The sequence below is a fragment of the Cetorhinus maximus genome, chromosome 3 (assembly GCF_964194155.1).
Source record: "Cetorhinus maximus chromosome 3, sCetMax3.hap1.1, whole genome shotgun sequence".
NCBI lineage: Eukaryota > Metazoa > Chordata > Chondrichthyes > Lamniformes > Cetorhinidae > Cetorhinus > Cetorhinus maximus.
Window position 1 is genome coordinate 188648513 of NC_135881.1, and position 17838 is coordinate 188666350.

Sequence of the window (17838 nt, forward strand, 5' to 3'; positions counted from 1 at the left end):
GTCAAGGAACAGTCAAAGGATATGGGGTGAGCTGGTATGGAGGGGTAAGGGAAAAGGGTGGTGGGTGGGGGCATGGGTTGGCACAAGTTGGCACTAAGTTAGCATAGGGACTATAAAGAGCCATGGGGATATAGGGGGCATAGGTGGCATGAGGGGCCATGGAGGTGTGTAGAGGGGCATGTGTTGGCATGGGGGTATGAGGTGAAATGGGGGCATGAGGTGGCATAGGTTGGCATGGACGGGGCATAGGGAGTGTGCGGGCGAGTGAGGGCTGATTTCTGTTTTATTGTTTTTTATATTTCAACACAGTGCCGGAGCACAGAAACAGTCCTTCCCCCCAGCCCGCCTCCACACCCGGCAGCCTCGGCACTCGTTCCGGGGGTGGTGGGCCCGACTTCCAATCCAGCCCACCCCCTCAGAATGAAAACCTGATCTGCAGTGTCAGGTTCGCAGAGCCGGGAAATCTTCTGTCTCTGCGCGCCCGACCGAGAGTGAAAATCTGGGCCAAGATGCTTTAATAGATACTTGAGTCTTCTGGCTGTGGAGTTTGCACAAAGGCAAATCTGTGTTCGACAAACCCAACTTTGGCTTCCACAATTGAAGCTAGTAATAAATTAACTGGTCAACTTGAAGGCTTATTGCCTGTAGTTCAGAGCACAACTATCACCATCACCTTGAAGAGCAAGGGCAGCAGGCACACAGGAAAACCATCACCCCCAAATTCCCCTCCAAGGCGCACACCATTCCAACTTGGACATATGTGGCCAATCATTCACTGTCGATGCATCAAAATTCTGAAACTTCCTATCTGACAGCACTAGGGGAAGCACTATCACTATGACAGACTGCAGCTGTTCAAGAAGAAGGCCCATCACGACCTTTTCAAGGGCAATTAGAGAGTGCAATAAATGCTGGCCTTATCAGCGATGCACACATCCTGAAAAATGTATTAACTGGTTGCGAGCATGGTAAATCTGAAGAAATAAATGTATTGCCGATATATTTTGCAGGTATTTTTTGTATATAGTATTTCATCCATTTAGAGATTCCTTTGCCTGGGAAATAGCCTCGACAATTTGGAGATCAAGGGGCAGAGGCATTTCAGTCCTCACAAAAAGCAATGTACAACCTGAGAACAGCAAACAAGCAGAACAAATAAACTTCCATTAACCACACAGAGATGGATATCATTGATTCAGTTCACTCAACTAATGCTCTCAAACAAAAATGTATTTGTGTGTGTGTGTATGTGCATGTATGTATGTCTATATGTATGTGTGTTTATGTGTATGTATGTGTGTGTGTATGTGTATGTATGTATGTCTATATGTATGTGTGTGTGTGTATGTGTATGTATGTATGTCTATATGTATGTGTGTGTGTATGTCTATGTATGTATGTCTATATGTATGTGTGTGTGTGTATGTGTATGTATGTCTATATGTATTTGTGTGTGTGTGTGTATGTATGTATGTCTATATGTATGTGTATGTGTATGTATGTATGTCTATATGTATGTGTGCGTGTGTGTTTTCTTTACAGCCCTTGCAAACACTTTCTGACATTAAATAAGATTTTCCTGCAAAACTTGGCACAGTCAGTTCAGGATGTGTGTAGTTAGTCAGATATTTTAGCGTAGACCATGAGGGAAAATGTATGCAGCACAAAGAGATTTTCAATTCCTTTTTTCTATCCGGTCAGCATGAATTGCTGTGCACATAATCCGTGCTGACACTTCAGTGCAGAACTGAAGGAGTGTGCTAGGGTTGGCGTCTTTTGGATGAGACAGCCTGTCCTTCCAGGTGAACAATAAAGATCCCAGGGCACTATTCTCCTGGTGCCTTGGCCAACACTTACCCCCCAAACAATATCACTAAAACAACTGTTTAGCCAGGCGTTTATCGCAGTGCTGTTTGTGGAATCTTGTGCGCAAATTGGCTGCTGGGTTTCTTGCCTGACAATGGTGACTACACTTCAAAAAGTACTTCATTGGTTGTGAAGTACTTTTGACATCCTGGGGTTGACACATGAAGTATGGCTCCCTATATAAAAAAAGTGGAGGGAACCGGACACGTTCCCTCAGCAAGTGGGCCTTCGCGAGAGGAGAAGAGGGAAGTAATACACTATTGGGCCCTGGAAGAAAACACAATCATGAACTGAATTGACTTGTCGTATTTTATCCACGTTATCTACACTATTATTCATTGAATCCAACAGTGTGTTAGACAGCTCGCAAAATTCGCATTGAAGAGAGTGAACCTTATGATGGATCATAAAATGCAATATGTGATTGGCTCTTAATGATCCGAAACATGTGGGTGGACAACTTTGCCCACTGACATACGGCATCATTTCTGCTAGCTTCTATTTTAACCTGCTATTCTGAGCAGGTAGCAAGGACGCCTACCTCACGTCAACGGGGTCCTTCTTTAAAGGTGCAGGTCAGGATCCAATGATGTTATTGGTACCTGGCTACAATTTTAATTATTGATCCGAGCAATTTTAATTGTGACTTCCTGCCCAGTGAAGGCAAAGCAGTCGGGCTGGAAGAAGCCCAAAAAAGTAATTTTATGTTCGTTCCAGGCGAAGGAGGAGTATTCCCCCTTACCCCCACAAGGAGTGTTCATTTGCCCACCAGCCTGGCCTAACCACCACCCTACTCTCCTCACTGCCAATCATGATACCATCCTGGTAGCCCTACCCCGCAACTGGTTTGAGTGCCAGGGCATCATTCTGCCTCCTGACATTCTGCCCAGGCAACTGCTGGCAACTGACTGAGGACATGTAGGTGTGTGAACAGGCCTCACATTGATGAGTTAAGAGGGAGTGTTTTGCATTTGACCCCTTCTCTCCCCTTGTTCTTGGTTAACATTAGAGCTTTAATGCCCCAGGAGCAGTGAGGGGTGGCAAATAATTGCAGTCTTGGTAGGATCACCTACTTCCCCCGAACAAATGTGAAAATTAATCCAGCGGTCCCATGAAAGAAAAATAACATTTGACGCCTTTTGTGATCTGAAACTAAAGCCTCGTAATAAATAGTTAAAATTGCAAAGCATGGTCCCAAAATGTAATGAGAATGGAATTTGATTGTGCAGATTTTAAAAGATTTATGGGTGATATTGCTGGAGTGGCAAGTGTTAATATATTGTAAGGTGATAACATGGTGATATCAATCAATTTTATGGTCTATCAACCAACAGCAGATCATGAGCCTGAACCACAGTCAAAGCATAGCAGAGCTTGTTTGGAAATGTGCAGGAAGTTCTGCAGCAACCTTTATTTGGTTTCCATGTGTTGTCATCACAGTTCTGACCTTTTCCAGTAGCAGAGAATAAACAACAAGGTTCTTCCGTTTTTGAAAGATTTGCCTTAGGCGCTTGTTTTATTAGTCATCTTTCCCTACACTGAAATATGCCAATAGCCTCACTCGGAGTTGTAAAGTGTCAGCATTTTAGTGGAAGCTATGTCTCTTCTCATTTCTCCATTCAGCTCACGGAGCTGCTATGCTATAACAGTTTGATGGAGACATTGGTACATCAGCATACCGGACAAACAAACCCCACCCCGCAGCCTCCACCACCCCACCCCAACCTCAGTTCCTGCTACCTTACACAATAAGCAATGCGAATCAAACTGTTTCTTTTCACATACCCATCAGGTTTTGTACAGCAAGAGTTGGAATTGGTTAGCATAGTTTTAATCCAAGGTCTGATATGCTGAGGGATTTATTAATGTGGTAGAAGCCGATTCAAGAGTAACTTTCAAAAGAGCCTTGGATAAACACTTGAAAAGGAAAGATTTGGATAGCTCTCTCAAAGAGCTGGCACCAGCGCACTTCAATGACCCTTTTTGTGTGGCTGTGGCTCTTTATTTACTAAGGTTGAAAAATTCACCCAACCTCCCCATTTCTCTAAAAGTCAGTGGCTTATGTTCTGTTTCCATGGCGCTATGGCTGCATGGTTCAGTGACACTTGCGCGAATATGTTGCCTAAGAGACCATTCTTCATGCCTTGATCTCGGCTGTAAGTTTCGACAGATGACTTGGCCGACACATCTTCATCTAATCTCCATACATGCACTCCTCCCAGCCAAATACCAGGTTAACTCCCCACTTTCAGGCAGTTTAATAGGAGGCTACAGTCAATCTGTTGCAACAGGAGTAAAACCAATTGTTGGCAATCCGCCTGGAAGTGCAAGGGGTAATTTTACCTATTATCCCCTAGTGGGAAACGAGTGACAGTGAATTGACTGCCCACTTTACACCCCACGATTGAAGTCAACAGAAAAGAGATTTGAGGGAGGTGTAAAATGGGCTCCTGAAACCCTTAGCGCCTGCTTTCTGGCTGCGGATGAAAGTTATAATTACCCCTAGATTGACCAATGCAACGTGAAACCCTACCCTGGGATAGAATCTCCTCCAAAAAATTCAGACAAACTCACTCTCTGAAGAGGGCAAGTTATCAATGATATGTCAGTGTTGGAGGTGGGTGTGCAATGCTCCAACCTGATAACTCCCAGGCCACCAGTGGGACACAGAAACAAAATGGTAACAACACAAGTGGCAAACACATCCTCATATGAAAAATAAGATTCGGAGGAAATTAAATAAAAGTACAGACTGAAATGTGAAATTGACTGAATTTAAACTGAGCTTAACTTCTTTGAATTGCGTAACCTGTTTATTGCAGGAAGGAAGTGCGTGAGCTTGGTCTGACCATATTAGTGGACGCTCGCAGATGTCCTCCTACTCTGACCCTCTTCAAAGCTTTTATTGCACTGCAGGTAAGACATCAGTAAAAATCTGACAGGAACGGGAAATGATCATCCATTCCTTGCTAACAATGTCAAGTTGTAACTGAGCCCTTTATAGTAAAGCACCAGGCAAAGTTGATTTTTCACTCTGAATTAACATTGTCTAATTCATTTTGAATTATTCTATTTACATGTTATCCCATTTATCGATAGGTTGCAATCTTTACCAATTTCTCTCCTATTCTCTGATAGAATTGTTTCTATGAAACGTAGGAAAAGCTAGACAAGAAAAGACCAAAGGCCAAGGTCTTTCTAGTTTGCTTTCTACTATCCTGGTAGGCACATGATACAACAAGAATGGAGTTGTTGACTAATCATGGCAATAAATTTCTATAAATTAGTTTACGACAGACCAAGACATGAGGTGAGACAAATCCCAGTGTTAGGAAAGCTTTGGGAACCACAGACCCAAAGATACGTGTTCCTCCTGAACACCCAACACTTATCACCTGCACGCTGTCAAATTACTCATTTCTGTATCGCAAAATGTTACTTTCTGACAAAGTCGATCTTATAATCTGGATTTTATGTTCCCAAATCGGGCACGCTTTTCCCCCCCCCATTCCCCACCTCCTCTGCCCCTACGCTGACAAAAAATTTGGCATGAAGACATTTCAGCAATACGACATCATCTCGCCAGTCTCCCAAACTATGGAAGGGGAGCAGGCGCTGAAATCTGTAGCCTGCTGCCATTTTGAAATCACTAATTAACAAGCTACTAACCTTGTTAACAAACGAATCGTCCGCAATTTGTCATTGTCCGCTGCATTTTTTGGTCGTCAGATGAGGAAGTGTTTTGACGCCAGCTACAACAAGGGTGATAGGAAAGGCCTGCTACTGAGACCATGGTTGAATGTACCAGTACCCTCTCCTGTGTGTGGGGGGCGGGGGGGAGGGTGGGGTGTGGCAGTGTCTGCATGTTTGATTAATGACGATTTAAAAAATCTTTTTTGAGCCTTCAATACAAAATAAAGATAGATTCTGAGAGCATGGAGGCCTTACAATTCCAGCCATGGCCGACTTCTTGTTCGTGGTATTACCCCTCTGCTGCAAGTCCTGGCCTACAGTGCCGATTGGATGCGGAGCTCCTATAATTGACCTCCTTCCTGCCGGACAGCCACTAATTGGCCATCCGACGCTTAATTGGATGAGTAGAGGTGGCGGGAGCGAGCGGAGCACTCAGTCTCCATTCCACCTCTCTCACTGCACCGAGAAATGTAAAACCTGCCCAATGTTTCTGCAAATTATTTTCTATTGTGTTCAAGTGCATGTTGTTCCTCTGGTCCCACTGTTCTGGACGAGGTGAAGCAGATCATCATTATCTCATCATATGGGTTCCAATCCCTCACCAAAGGGTGTGTGCGCTTTCATAATTGGTGTTAATGGCTTACTGGCCTATCTAAGATGGGGCAACCGAGCTCAGTCTCCATCTTGTTCTCATTAGACCTTATAGCAGGGATCCTCAAGAAACCTATCTGACCTCCTTTCCACGTTCTAGAGTGCAATAGTGTTGAATTATTGGACTACTAAACCACAGACCTGGCTTAATAATCGAGAGAAAAAGTGTTCTGGTCATTATGTAGGGACGTCAGACATACATTAAAAGGAAAACATGTTAACAATGAGACCACACATTGAAAACAGTTCCTTCCACATCTCAGCAAAATATCTGAAGGTACTGCTTGTCTTATTATGGAAAAGTGGAACTTTTATATGATCACTTTTCAAATGGGTGTTTATATAAAATCCAGTAACTTTAAAGCAGGAGCAACCAACCAAGGCCAGAAGCAATTATTTTCGACCCTTGATGTTTGAATATGGTTGTGCTAAGTGTAGGTGAAGAGGAGAGAGTTGTAGCCTAAGGTTGTCCCAAAATTTATTTTTGAAACTTCGTTGTTCTCATTTGTAACCTTTGACTGTGTGTGTGTGGTATTTGATCTTACCCTCTTGTTTCTCTTTAGCTTCTTGTGTCTAGTCTCATATCTCTGTGTTGCTCTTATGCATTTATTATTATTTTTTATAATCCCAGACTCCCTCTTGTTTATCTTTTGGTGCATTCTTCTTCATCTGACCCATCATGCTCTTTGTCCTTTTTTTTTCTCTCTCTCTCCTGGTCTTACTCAAGTTAATTTATTTCTGCATTGGAAACTGGGACCTGGAGCTCCCTCTGATGGCGGAGTGGGTAAACATGTGTAGTATTTGAAAGGTCCCAGGTTTGATTCCTCGGTTTTTAAATGAGTTCGGGGTCCAGATTGGAGATGGTTGGGCCCCCAATTTGGCATCACCAGCCTCCACGCTAGTTCGCTGCCACTATCCTGACCCAGGCCTAATTGAATGAAGGTGGCTTGGGGTCAAATCAGCCGCCTGCCAATTGAGGCCAATGAAATTTAATTACCCTCGCCAATTGGAATTTCATGTCGGCAGTGCAGGCAGACAACGTTGGCCTGAATCACGTCCAGACCAACGTGCTGGGCTCAGGACAGGATGGGGCCCTGATGGATTACACGAGGATCCCCACCCAATGGACCTATAATGGCTGTCAATCCAATGCTGCAGCTGCTGGCCGTCCAGCAGAGGAGAGGTTGCTCCTCCAGGATCTTAGCCAGGCAACTGTGGGTTAATTTTTTAAAGAATAAAAAGAAACTTACCCTCGCTTGTCCCTCACAGTCTCCATCTTTAAATCAGCAGCTTCAACCTCGGCCAGTGGGGCTGCCAATTACTGAGTGCTGGAGGGCCTTCTGTCGGCCCTCCGTTGCTGGGAGCCCACCCACTGCCCCGAGTGCATTTGAAAAGGCCCGCGGCACACTTAAAGCACGCTGTGTGGGGCTGGGACCCAGAACTAATTGAACCCCTAATTGAAAGTCCAGCCCCTGGTCTATGTGAGCTAGCTCACTTCAGCTAGGGAAAGCATGTTCGGGGATGGCGGTGGGCGGGCAGCAGTAGGGACTATGAGGGTAATGTCCGCGTTTGGCATGTGGAGGAAAACTAGGAGTTCCAGTTACACACTCAGCCTGATTTTTCCATCCAACTGACCTCACCATCCAAGGTGTTACCTCTCCACCCCAGCACCCCTTCCACCTATCTGCCAACATCAGATGAACACTGGATCAGGCTCGAATGCATGACTGAGTGACTCTCGCTCACTGTGAGGAATAGCTGTGTAGGCCAGGTACTGGAGGGAGAGTCATGGATGAAATGGAATCCTAAAAACATAAGCACCTCCCCCTCATCCTGAGTGAAGTATGGGACCTCATTGATCCATACTATTAATGATAGTAAAAACTGGAAATTTGACTGAGCCCGGTCCCATTTCTGATTTGTGTTCTACGTGCACAGTCTACAGAATTAAAACTATGAGAAAGGGAGTACATTAATTGAAATCATGTTGAATTGGGATTCAAATTATCTCTGTATATCATAGTCAGATGCAATAGATAGTGGTGGAGAACTGTAAGCATCCACGTCATTACTTCACTATAACTCTCTGCAACTTTGGGAGTTTGCACATGCACAGAATAATGTGGAAATCCGGAGGTTCCTGGTCGTAACACTGCACTCCTTCAGAGGGTCCACTGTTGAAATTCCCATAAACTGCAACCTCCATTGCAATCTTGACTTGATGAAAATTTCCCACTTCTACACTGCTAGCCTCACTGTAAAAGACTTGTAAAAAAAAATGTCACCTTATTGAATGAGGTGAAACTGGGCTTTTAATAAACGACTAAGTTCATAATTACTACTAAACACACTCACTGGCCTTGAAAAGCTAAGTTTATATTTGTGGAATTTCTCCATAATGTTTAAAAAAATCCACGGGTAGGATTTTGCCCTTGTCGGGCGGGCTCGGCAGGGGTGGGTGGGGGCAGTCGGGAAGCCAACCACCGCCCCCAATTGGGGTCGGACCGCGATCTCACGCTAGCGGGCCGATTAAGGCCCACCCAGCGTGAAACACGAGTGGCAGCGCTCAGCGCTGCCTGTGCGGGCGGGGGAGGAGGGCAAGCGGGGCAAGCAGGGAACTTTGCGCATGCGGGCGAGTGATGGAGAGATGGAGAGAGATCTCCCTCGGGGAGATGGAGAGTTTTAAAAATTACAAATAAAGATTTTTTAAATGTTATAAAACATGTCCCCTCATATGACTCTGTCACCTGAGTAGGGACATGAGATAAATGACATTTTAAAAATTTTACTTTATTTTTATTTGATGTTGGAAACCTCATCCTGCCCGTGGATGAGGTTTCCAAAAAAATGGCCTTTTCGCCTGTCCGCCAACCATAAGGTTGGACTGGCAGTGAAAAATTTAAGTTAATTGACACTTTAATGGCCTTAATAGGCCTTTTAATTGTTGGCGGCTGTGCTGCCGATTCCCACGCGCACGTGTGCCGACCGAGCTATCGTGCGACTGCGCATTGGTGTCGGGACGCTTGCCCAACATCGTCACGAATCACCTCACACTCGAGCGGGTCGGGCATATGCCTGCTCGCCCGCCGAGGTGAAAATTCTGCCCCATATTTTCTTAAATACAAACATTTTTGAAAAGTTTGGTTATCTTCATTTTAGCGTCTACCTTAATCCAAATATAGTAAATTATTTGTTATCTGAAAATGTAAATTGAAAGTGAAGGGATTCAGTAGTTTTATCTTCTTGGTTTGCTGTCTGTGAAAATACTTTACTGTGATTGGCTTCTTATCTGCTCATTGATATCACTGTCTGATTTTAACTGTCATTGGGCTCAAAAGGAAGGTCATTGGGTTCAAAGGAATGAAAAACCGTCCATGGAGATCACTGGATCTTAGCGGGCAGCTTTCATCGTGGTCTGCAGCTTTGCCACAGGCTGCAAAATCTGAGCCATTACATAAATGTACCATGCATTTACTGTTTGATGCAATGTTTATGTTTCAAAGTAGGAAACCCGGAGTCCACTGTACTCTTTAATGAGCTCCTTTTTTGGCTACCAATTACTGGAATACTTTATTATTACTTCAATATTTATATGGTCATGGTCATGTCAAAGTTTCCTCCTTAAAAGAAGGTAGGATCTTTAACCAAATTGGGTTCGGTTATAAATTGCACAGTTCACAGATTAGTTTGATATGTTCAAACAATCTCACTTCACAAATCAGTCTTTGAAGTTAACTATAACTTATGGTAATTGCAAGAGCTCCACCCCGCCACTAGATTGGGGGTCGAGGGGCCAGGATGAAAAGGAATTAGGAAAATCACAGGAGTAGTGAGAGTTGGTTTCCCCTCACCTATCCCCTCTCAAACCTTCAGACAGATGCAGTATCTCTGCAATTGTGAATAGCATAGATCACCCAGAGTCGAGGCCTCTCTCTGGAGCAGGCCTATCCACAGCAGAGCCTTAGATGGGAACAAAGGTGAGAACAAGAGGGCAGCTTCTACTTGCCTGACAGGCTTCTGGTGCATGCCGCACTACTGACATTTTGGTGTGCCCTATTAACACTAGTGTGGGACATGAGGGCTGGGAATTCTTGATTTCCCTCTTGTGCTGCCACGCCCACCCTGCCAATAGCCTTATTTGCATTGAATGCTGTGCGAGGCCTAGAAAGAATCATCAAAGTTGGATGAAAAAATAGGGTGGGAGCACACCCACTGGGAATTCATTGGGTGAATAAACTAGGCCAAATGGTCTTCCTCATCTGTAACTACCTTTACATTTTACAAAGTGCTAGGAATTATTGGGCAGTGTGGTGGAAATCCAGGCTTGATGCCTCCACCGCTTCTCTTTTTTAACATTTGGAATTTTTGTGTGCTCAAAAAAAATGAACTTGCATTTATATAGCGCCCTTCACAACTACAGGTCATCTCAAAACAAATTACAACTAGTGAAGTACTTTTTGAAGTGTATCACTGCTGTAATGTTGATAACGTGATGGGCCAATTTGCACATAGCAACCCCCACACACGGCAATGTGATAATTGACCAGATAATCTGTTATAATGATGTTGGTTGTTTGGCTGGGACACAGGGAGCAGTACTGCCTCTCTTGATGCCATGGGATCTTTTATGTCTACCTGAGAGGCTGATGGTTTAACATCTCATTCAAAAGGTAGCATCTTTCTGACAATGCTACGCTCCTTCAGTGCTGCATTGAAAGAAATAAAGACTTGCATTACTATTTGCCCTTACACAACAACAGAATGCATTACAGCCAATGAAGTACTTTTGAAGTGTAACCTGTAATGTAGGAAATGCAGCAGCCAATGTGCACACAAACAACAATGTGATATGACCAGATAATCTGTTCTTGTGTTGTTGATTGAGGGATAAATATTGGCCTAGACCCTGGGGATAGCTCTTCTGCAGAATAGTGTCATGGGATCTTTTACATCCACCTGAGAGAGTTGACCTGACCTCGATTTAACATCTAAAAGACGACACCTCTGACAATACACTTCCTCAGTCCTGCACTGGAGTGATTTTTGTGCTCAAGTCCTAGAGTGGGACTTGAACCCGTAACCTTTTGATTCAGGCGAGATTGCTACCAATTGAGCAACTGGAGTGTCAGCCTTGACCTCGAGGCACAGCAATTAGGAAAATCGGCTCTGTGATGTTTAGGTTGGATAATTGAACAATGTGATATCAATTGCCTTTAGTACTTGATGTGTCCTTGCTTTTAATTGTACAGCTGAATTATTTTTCTGACTGTTTACAGGTTACCATTCCAAATGCTATTAACTCAGTCTTGGTTTTAGTGGAAAGGGATTCTACGTTCCGACCTGAAAGGGACCCACTTGTTCAGGTAAATCAGATTTTCAGTGAGGTGGCAGGATAAAGTTGCAGGATGCAGTTGTGATGTTACAATTGAGCTTGCAACACAGTTGGGATATTTCTGTGAAGCTAGGAAGTAGCAACAAACCTACCTGACTCAACCAAAACTCTGTCGCTTGTATTATAATTCACACCAAGTCCTGTTCACCCATCGTGCTCCCTGGCCTACATTGCCCTCTGGGCCAGCAATGCCTCAAAGTCAAAATTCTCATCCTTGTGTTCAAAACCCTTCATGGTCTCGCTCCTCCCTATCTTTTTAACAACCTCCAACCCTACAACATACAAGGTCTCTGTGTTTCTCCAATTCTGGCCTCTTGCGCAGCCCTGATTTTCTTCACGCTTGGCAGCTCTGTCTTCAACTGTGAAATTTTGGCTGACGACCCTCCTGTGATCTGCTGTTGGATGTTTTATCACATTAAAGGTGCTGTACAAATGCAAGCTGTTGTTGTGCAGTGATACTTCTTGGCACACTTTGCATTAGTTGAACCTGTGTTATCTTGTCCGCCTCCCATTGTTCCATTTAATTCTGGATTAACCTTTTCTAAACTATTTTTACTACCTGATACACCAATCAATATCATTGATTGTGATTTGGAAGGGGAGGAACAGAAGGACCTCAGTTGCACATAATGGCCAAAAAGGAACATTCTGTTCTGGAAAATAAGTACATGTACAGAAATCTTCTTAAATTCTACTTTACATTAAAAATAAAACTAGGCATTTATATTTGTGTAATATTGTAAACTCTAAGCGTAGATTGGACCAACATTGTAGGGACAACATAGTTAGTACCTTTGCAAGAAACCTTTTGTATTCAGTTATCTTTTGTGAAAGTGATTTGTAAGGAGAATGTAGACGTCTTTGTGTGAATCTTCACGCCTGTTGCATCAGTCAATTACTTGGAAGCAGGGCTGAGCAAGTGAAGTCTCTGAACTCATGACCGAAATTCAAGCAGTCTCCTGAATACAACAGGGTTATTCCTCCAGCAGAATGCAGTGAGTGAATGATATCATTCTCCAGCGGACTCTGGTACAGAGTCTGAGAGCGCGCAGGTTTGTCTTTCTACGTTTACTCTTTATGGAACAGAAGCTGAAGCCAAAGGCCAGCAATTTTGTGATCCTGTGCTGCCTGTGTTTTCCTGCCTGTCCTGTTACAGGGGACAACTGAATGTGAACAAAAAGTGCCTCACCATCTATGGTAGTGAATTACATAGTACCTATCAATTTGGCAGTGGGACCCCTAACTTCTCTCCACCCAAAGATCAAGGGTGATGAAGATTTGCAACCCTTGCAACAATTTTGCTTTGGGCAATGAAATATTTATTAAATAAATTTTGTCATATCAGCTCTCACGAGACAGCATTACTGTATATTAGGAGGCAAGTGAATGTGCAAGCAGTCACTGGTTAAGTTTAATCTTTCTCTCTTTTTCCCAATCCCTCGATTCAGCATGAATTGGTGTCATCACTAAAGGCTCTGCACAAGCACATTGATGGCAGTCAACTGACGCAGGAATTTTCTGGAACTTTTCCTTATGATCACAATGACTGGATCCGCTTCCATATGGTTTGTATATTCTGCCTGAAGCAATAAGATATTCCCATATAAAATGTTGTGGGAAAGCACTCTCTGCCACTGGTGCATTTGGGTAATGCTTGCACACACGCACCTGGGAATGTTACCTGAACAAGTGCCCTCAAATATTTAGCAGCCAAGTCCAATAGGTGAGACTGTCCCAGGTGCTGAATTATTTGCTGAATTTCAATAGCGTAAAGGGAATTAAGGATTGGTTACATGTGTATTAATGTCAACTGAATGACTATTCATTTGTCACCTCCAAGTGTATTGAAAGCAATCGGAATCTGCTCAACCTGAAAATGGTAATACAAAAGCAAAATACAGTGGATGCTGTAAATCTGAAATCAAAACCAAAAATGCCGGAAATGCTCAGCAGGTCAGACAACATCTGTGAAGGGAAACAGAGTCCGACCTGAAATGTTACCTCTGTTCCTCTCTGGTCTGCAGAGCATTTTCAGCATTTTTGGTTTTTATTTCTGAAAGTGTTAATCCCATGTGATTCTTGTTCTGTACTCATATTCATAACCAGGGTTTATTCATGAAATATTCACACAAAAAAGAATTGCAGTGTTGCAGGGGAGTGTGCGTGGGTGGGTGGGACTAGCTGAAATGTTCTTGCAGGCAACTGGCATGAATCAACAGGCTAACTGGCCTCCTCTGTGGTGTAACCATTCCATGAGTCTATGAATCTTGAAAGGAGAGAGGGTTTCCCCAAAGCTCAGTGCCAGGTGTGGCCTACCGACCAGGAAGGTTTGCATTCCTGATCTGTGTGCGTTAACCGATCTCAAGCTTCGGTGGCAGTGGGAGTTCCTAGTCTTGACTACTGCTGAGTCACCCTTACTGAAAAATGGTGAATGGCAAATGTGAATTGAATCAGATCTCACCTATGAAGCCGCTGAGTTGGGACTCACACCTGATGAATGGCTAGTTGGATCCCTGGGTCAGCAGAACCCGTAGAAACTGTACTTGAGGAAAAGTTAGAGCTTCTGGGGTGGAGTGCATTTGCATTCCCACCAATAAACGTCTGCAACTATGTGCTTGTGGCATTACATAGAAGATACAGCCCAGAAGCTGCCCATTCAGCTCAACTGGTCTATGTTGGTGTTTATGCTCCTCATTCTACTGACCTCTTCTCACTCTGCCCCCAAATCTTTCCATTCCTTTTGCCCTCATCTTTGATACAAAATCTCTCCTTAATTATTTGCTTCAACCATTGCAAATGACAGTGAATTCCACATTTTCAACACTCTCTTAAGCCTTTATTTGATAATTTAGTGCCTATTTTATATTGATGGTCCATTGTTCTGAACTTACCCACAAGTGGAAACTATTTCTCCACAGGCACCCTATCAACCCCTTCATCATTTTAAGGGCCTCTTTTTGGTCCCTTTTTAGTCTCTTTTTCCTAGAAAACAACCCCAAGCATCCTTTTAATTCTGCTGGCATCTTTGTGAATTGGTTTTACATTCAGGTAAAATAATACACAACCATTATTTTTCCATTTAGTACATTTATCATACGTTAATAGACAACTTTGTTTTCTTGAAGCCGAAGTTATAAAATTAAGCAACAACTTGCATTTACATAGTACCCTTAAAATAGTATAACATCCCAAGGCACCATTATTAAGTGATATTTGACATTGAGCTACATAAAGAGAAATTAGGAGAGGTGGTCAAAAGCTTCGCTAAAGAGGTAGGTTTTAAGGAGCATCTTAAAGAGGGAACAAAAAAGGCAGGGAGGTTTAGGAAGTCTAGGCACCCAAAGAAATGGTTGCCAATGGTGGAGTGATTAAAATCAGGCATGCACAGGAGACCAGAATTGGAGAAGCACAGCAAACTCAGATAGTTGTAGGTTGCAGGAATAGGGAGGGGTGAAACCATGCAGGGCTTTGAAAACAAGGATTTAATTTTTAAAATCAAGGCATTGCCAGGACATGGTCAATGTAGGTCAGTGAGCACAAGAGTGATAGGGTACCCGGGACTTGGTGCGAGCAAGAGTTCGCTCGGTCAGCAGGGTTTTGGGTGAACTTAAGTTTAAGTTTATTTTTATAGTTACATCTTTACATGTAAAATTGTAAATGGACAGGATCCCAAATCTAACAAAGATAAATATACTGCTTTTGAAGGCTTGTTGACTATGAAGGAACAAATAGGAGAGAGATAAAACTGAGCTATAACCTCATGTTTGTTGTTTCAGAAGTTGGAGCCATTCATGATGAACTGTCGAGGGGCTCTCATCTACCTGAACAATACTATCAACTGCCTGAGTGTCAGCAGAATACCTAGCACGGAACAGGTACACTTAGCACAGTTGTCAGTGCGAACTCCCCCAGCTTTACTCAACAGAGCATAACTGGATCAGGGCACTGGGATATAATTCAGCTCCCACTTTGAATTTAACCATCCAGTGCTTATTTTTACACTTGTGTTGTTATGTTCCTATGACCACATTTATCAATGAAATTGTCCTTGTAAACTTGTCATGTTGTAATTACACCTTTGCGCGAGTTGTGGTGCTGCAGCAGCGTTGCAGGCCAGAACATACAACGACAGTGTGATGAGTTTACATCGGCATTTTTCATTCTAAATGTGGGCTAGGAATGAATTGGACCCAAATCTAAGGTTTTCAATGTAATGCCAGGAATTACACACAGTGAGTTTAAGAGCTCTGTTCCTTGTTTCTTCCCCCTTCACGTTTCTGTATATCTCTACATCTCTGCTTCTGTCTCTCTTTCTCTTTACTTCCTTTGGTCCTGTCTCGATTGTTTTCTTTCCTTCTGCTTTGCTTCCCTTAACTCTGTTTGTTTCCCTTCCTTGTCTTTTCTTCCTTCCTTTCCTTTGGGGTTGAGGGAAGATGGTGGTGATTGTCATGGTGGTGATCGTGGTGGTGGTGGTGGTGCGAGGTGGGGGCGGAGGGGTTAGGTAGAAGAAGGTGGTTCAATCTGAGGGGGGACACCCCCAATCTCCAAACGCAGGCTCTGCAGATCGAATCCCCACTTCCTCCCCATCCTGTGAAGAAGTTAGGTAAAAAAAAATCGGGCTGCCCAACTGCCCATACCAAATGCTTTACTGCAAGGGCAGTGTATTATCAGGGTCAATTTGCTTGGTAACAAGCCTAATTCACCATTGATAACCTATCTGAATGTGGTGGGTGGGGCTCGGTGCCCACCCACTCCCTGTATTATGGGGGTGAGCTTGGGGGTGGGCAGGAATGTGGTGGGGTTAGGACCTCCCTATTTTACGTGCCCCCCTCCCAACCCTCCCACTGAAACACACCTGCCAGGGACACGTTAAATCTAGCCCATGGCCTTCAGTGGCTCAGTTACCTTTCATTTCCCCTCCCCTCTGAGTGACAGTGGTGTGGGGTGGAGGGGCAGTGGCTATGAGTGGGCTTTCCAAATGGAAAAAGAGGTAGAGGAAGTGAGGATGCGGTAGGAATGGTGCTTCAGGTGAAGAGGTTGTGGACATGGGAACAGGAGTAGCCATTAAGGCCCATCTTTTCCAACAATCAACAAAACAGAGTGGAGGGAGTATACTCCCCAGAAAGGAAAAACCGTAAAACTTGGAAATGACAGGTACTGGTCTGAACTGGAGCAGTTTGGACCTTAACCCGCCATTTCCCAAGTTTAATGATTTTTCCTTCTGGATTGCCTCAATTCAACATGGAGAAAGCCACACTCATACTCCATCTTACCCCATCTCTCTCTCTTTCTCTCTCTCCTGATAGTCTTTGGTTTGTGGTATATCAGGTCAAGTGGGCTTAATGGAAATTGGCTTTAGAGAATCATGGGTGTGAACCAAAGTCCAACACTCAATGGTGCTTCAATTAGTTGTGTTATTGGAGGCAGTGTGTATTGTTATTTTTACCCCCTGTGCTTCCAACAGTAACATAAATGGCTGTACATTGGATACTAAGCAATCAGTGGGCCAGTGAAGTGGTTTTGATCCTTCTGTCCTGCAAAGTTCTCCCCCACTCACTAGGCTAAGAAGCTTTCACATCAGAATTCAAATTAAACTTGGAACATTCATTCTATAGGAAGTCATCGAACTCATTGACCAGCACCAGAGGATAATGAAGAGTGTGCTGGAAGATTCCCGTCTAGTGGGATTGCGTCTGGAAGGCGGGACTATCCTTGTTAGGATTAGGAAAGATGAATTCTCCGATACTGATGACTACAGGTAGGGCATCAAATGAATTCAGGTTAATTTGGAAGAATTCTTCAAAATACGGGTCTTTCTTGGAGCAAAGATCACTTTTGCTCGTGTAATGGAAAAAAAAATCACATGTATTAAACTTCTGTCTGCGAAATTTACCTATGCCGTAAGTCTCACTTGAGCATGAATTCAGCTGGCTGCATTCAGCATTTCAAAGCTCGGATATAGTATATTATGTACAAGGGTGATCTAGGTGTTCCCTATAGTTCATTCACTTGCATTTTTCTCTATGAATCAAATGATTGTGGGTTCAAGTCCCACACCAGGGAGTTGAGTACCAAATCTAGGCTGAAACTACAGTGCGGTACTGAGGGAGTGCTGCACTGTGTCAGAGTTACTGTCTTTTGGATGGGATGTTAACCCAAGGCCCCATCTGCCTTCTCAGATGGACATCAGATGGCACCATTTTAAAGATCAGTAAAGTTCTCCCTAATGTCTTGAC

The 17838-nt window shown here is 43.6% G+C and overlaps 1 protein-coding gene across 7 annotated transcripts in view; it reads left to right on the forward strand.

The window, feature by feature from the left end:
* The window catches only part of plekhg4b (pleckstrin homology domain containing, family G (with RhoGef domain) member 4B), a 332728-nt gene that overhangs the window by 275300 nt on the left and 39590 nt on the right, over positions 1–17838 (forward strand). For all 7 annotated transcript variants that reach the window (XM_078539457.1, XM_078539462.1, XM_078539463.1 and 4 more), the window contains 5 exons: positions 4689–4782; positions 11487–11573; positions 13051–13167; positions 15379–15477; positions 17218–17360. In XM_078539457.1, the coding sequence (XP_078395583.1) occupies positions 4689–4782; positions 11487–11573; positions 13051–13167; positions 15379–15477; positions 17218–17360 (540 nt within the window). The remainder of the gene's footprint in view (positions 1–4688; positions 4783–11486; positions 11574–13050; positions 13168–15378; positions 15478–17217; positions 17361–17838) is intronic.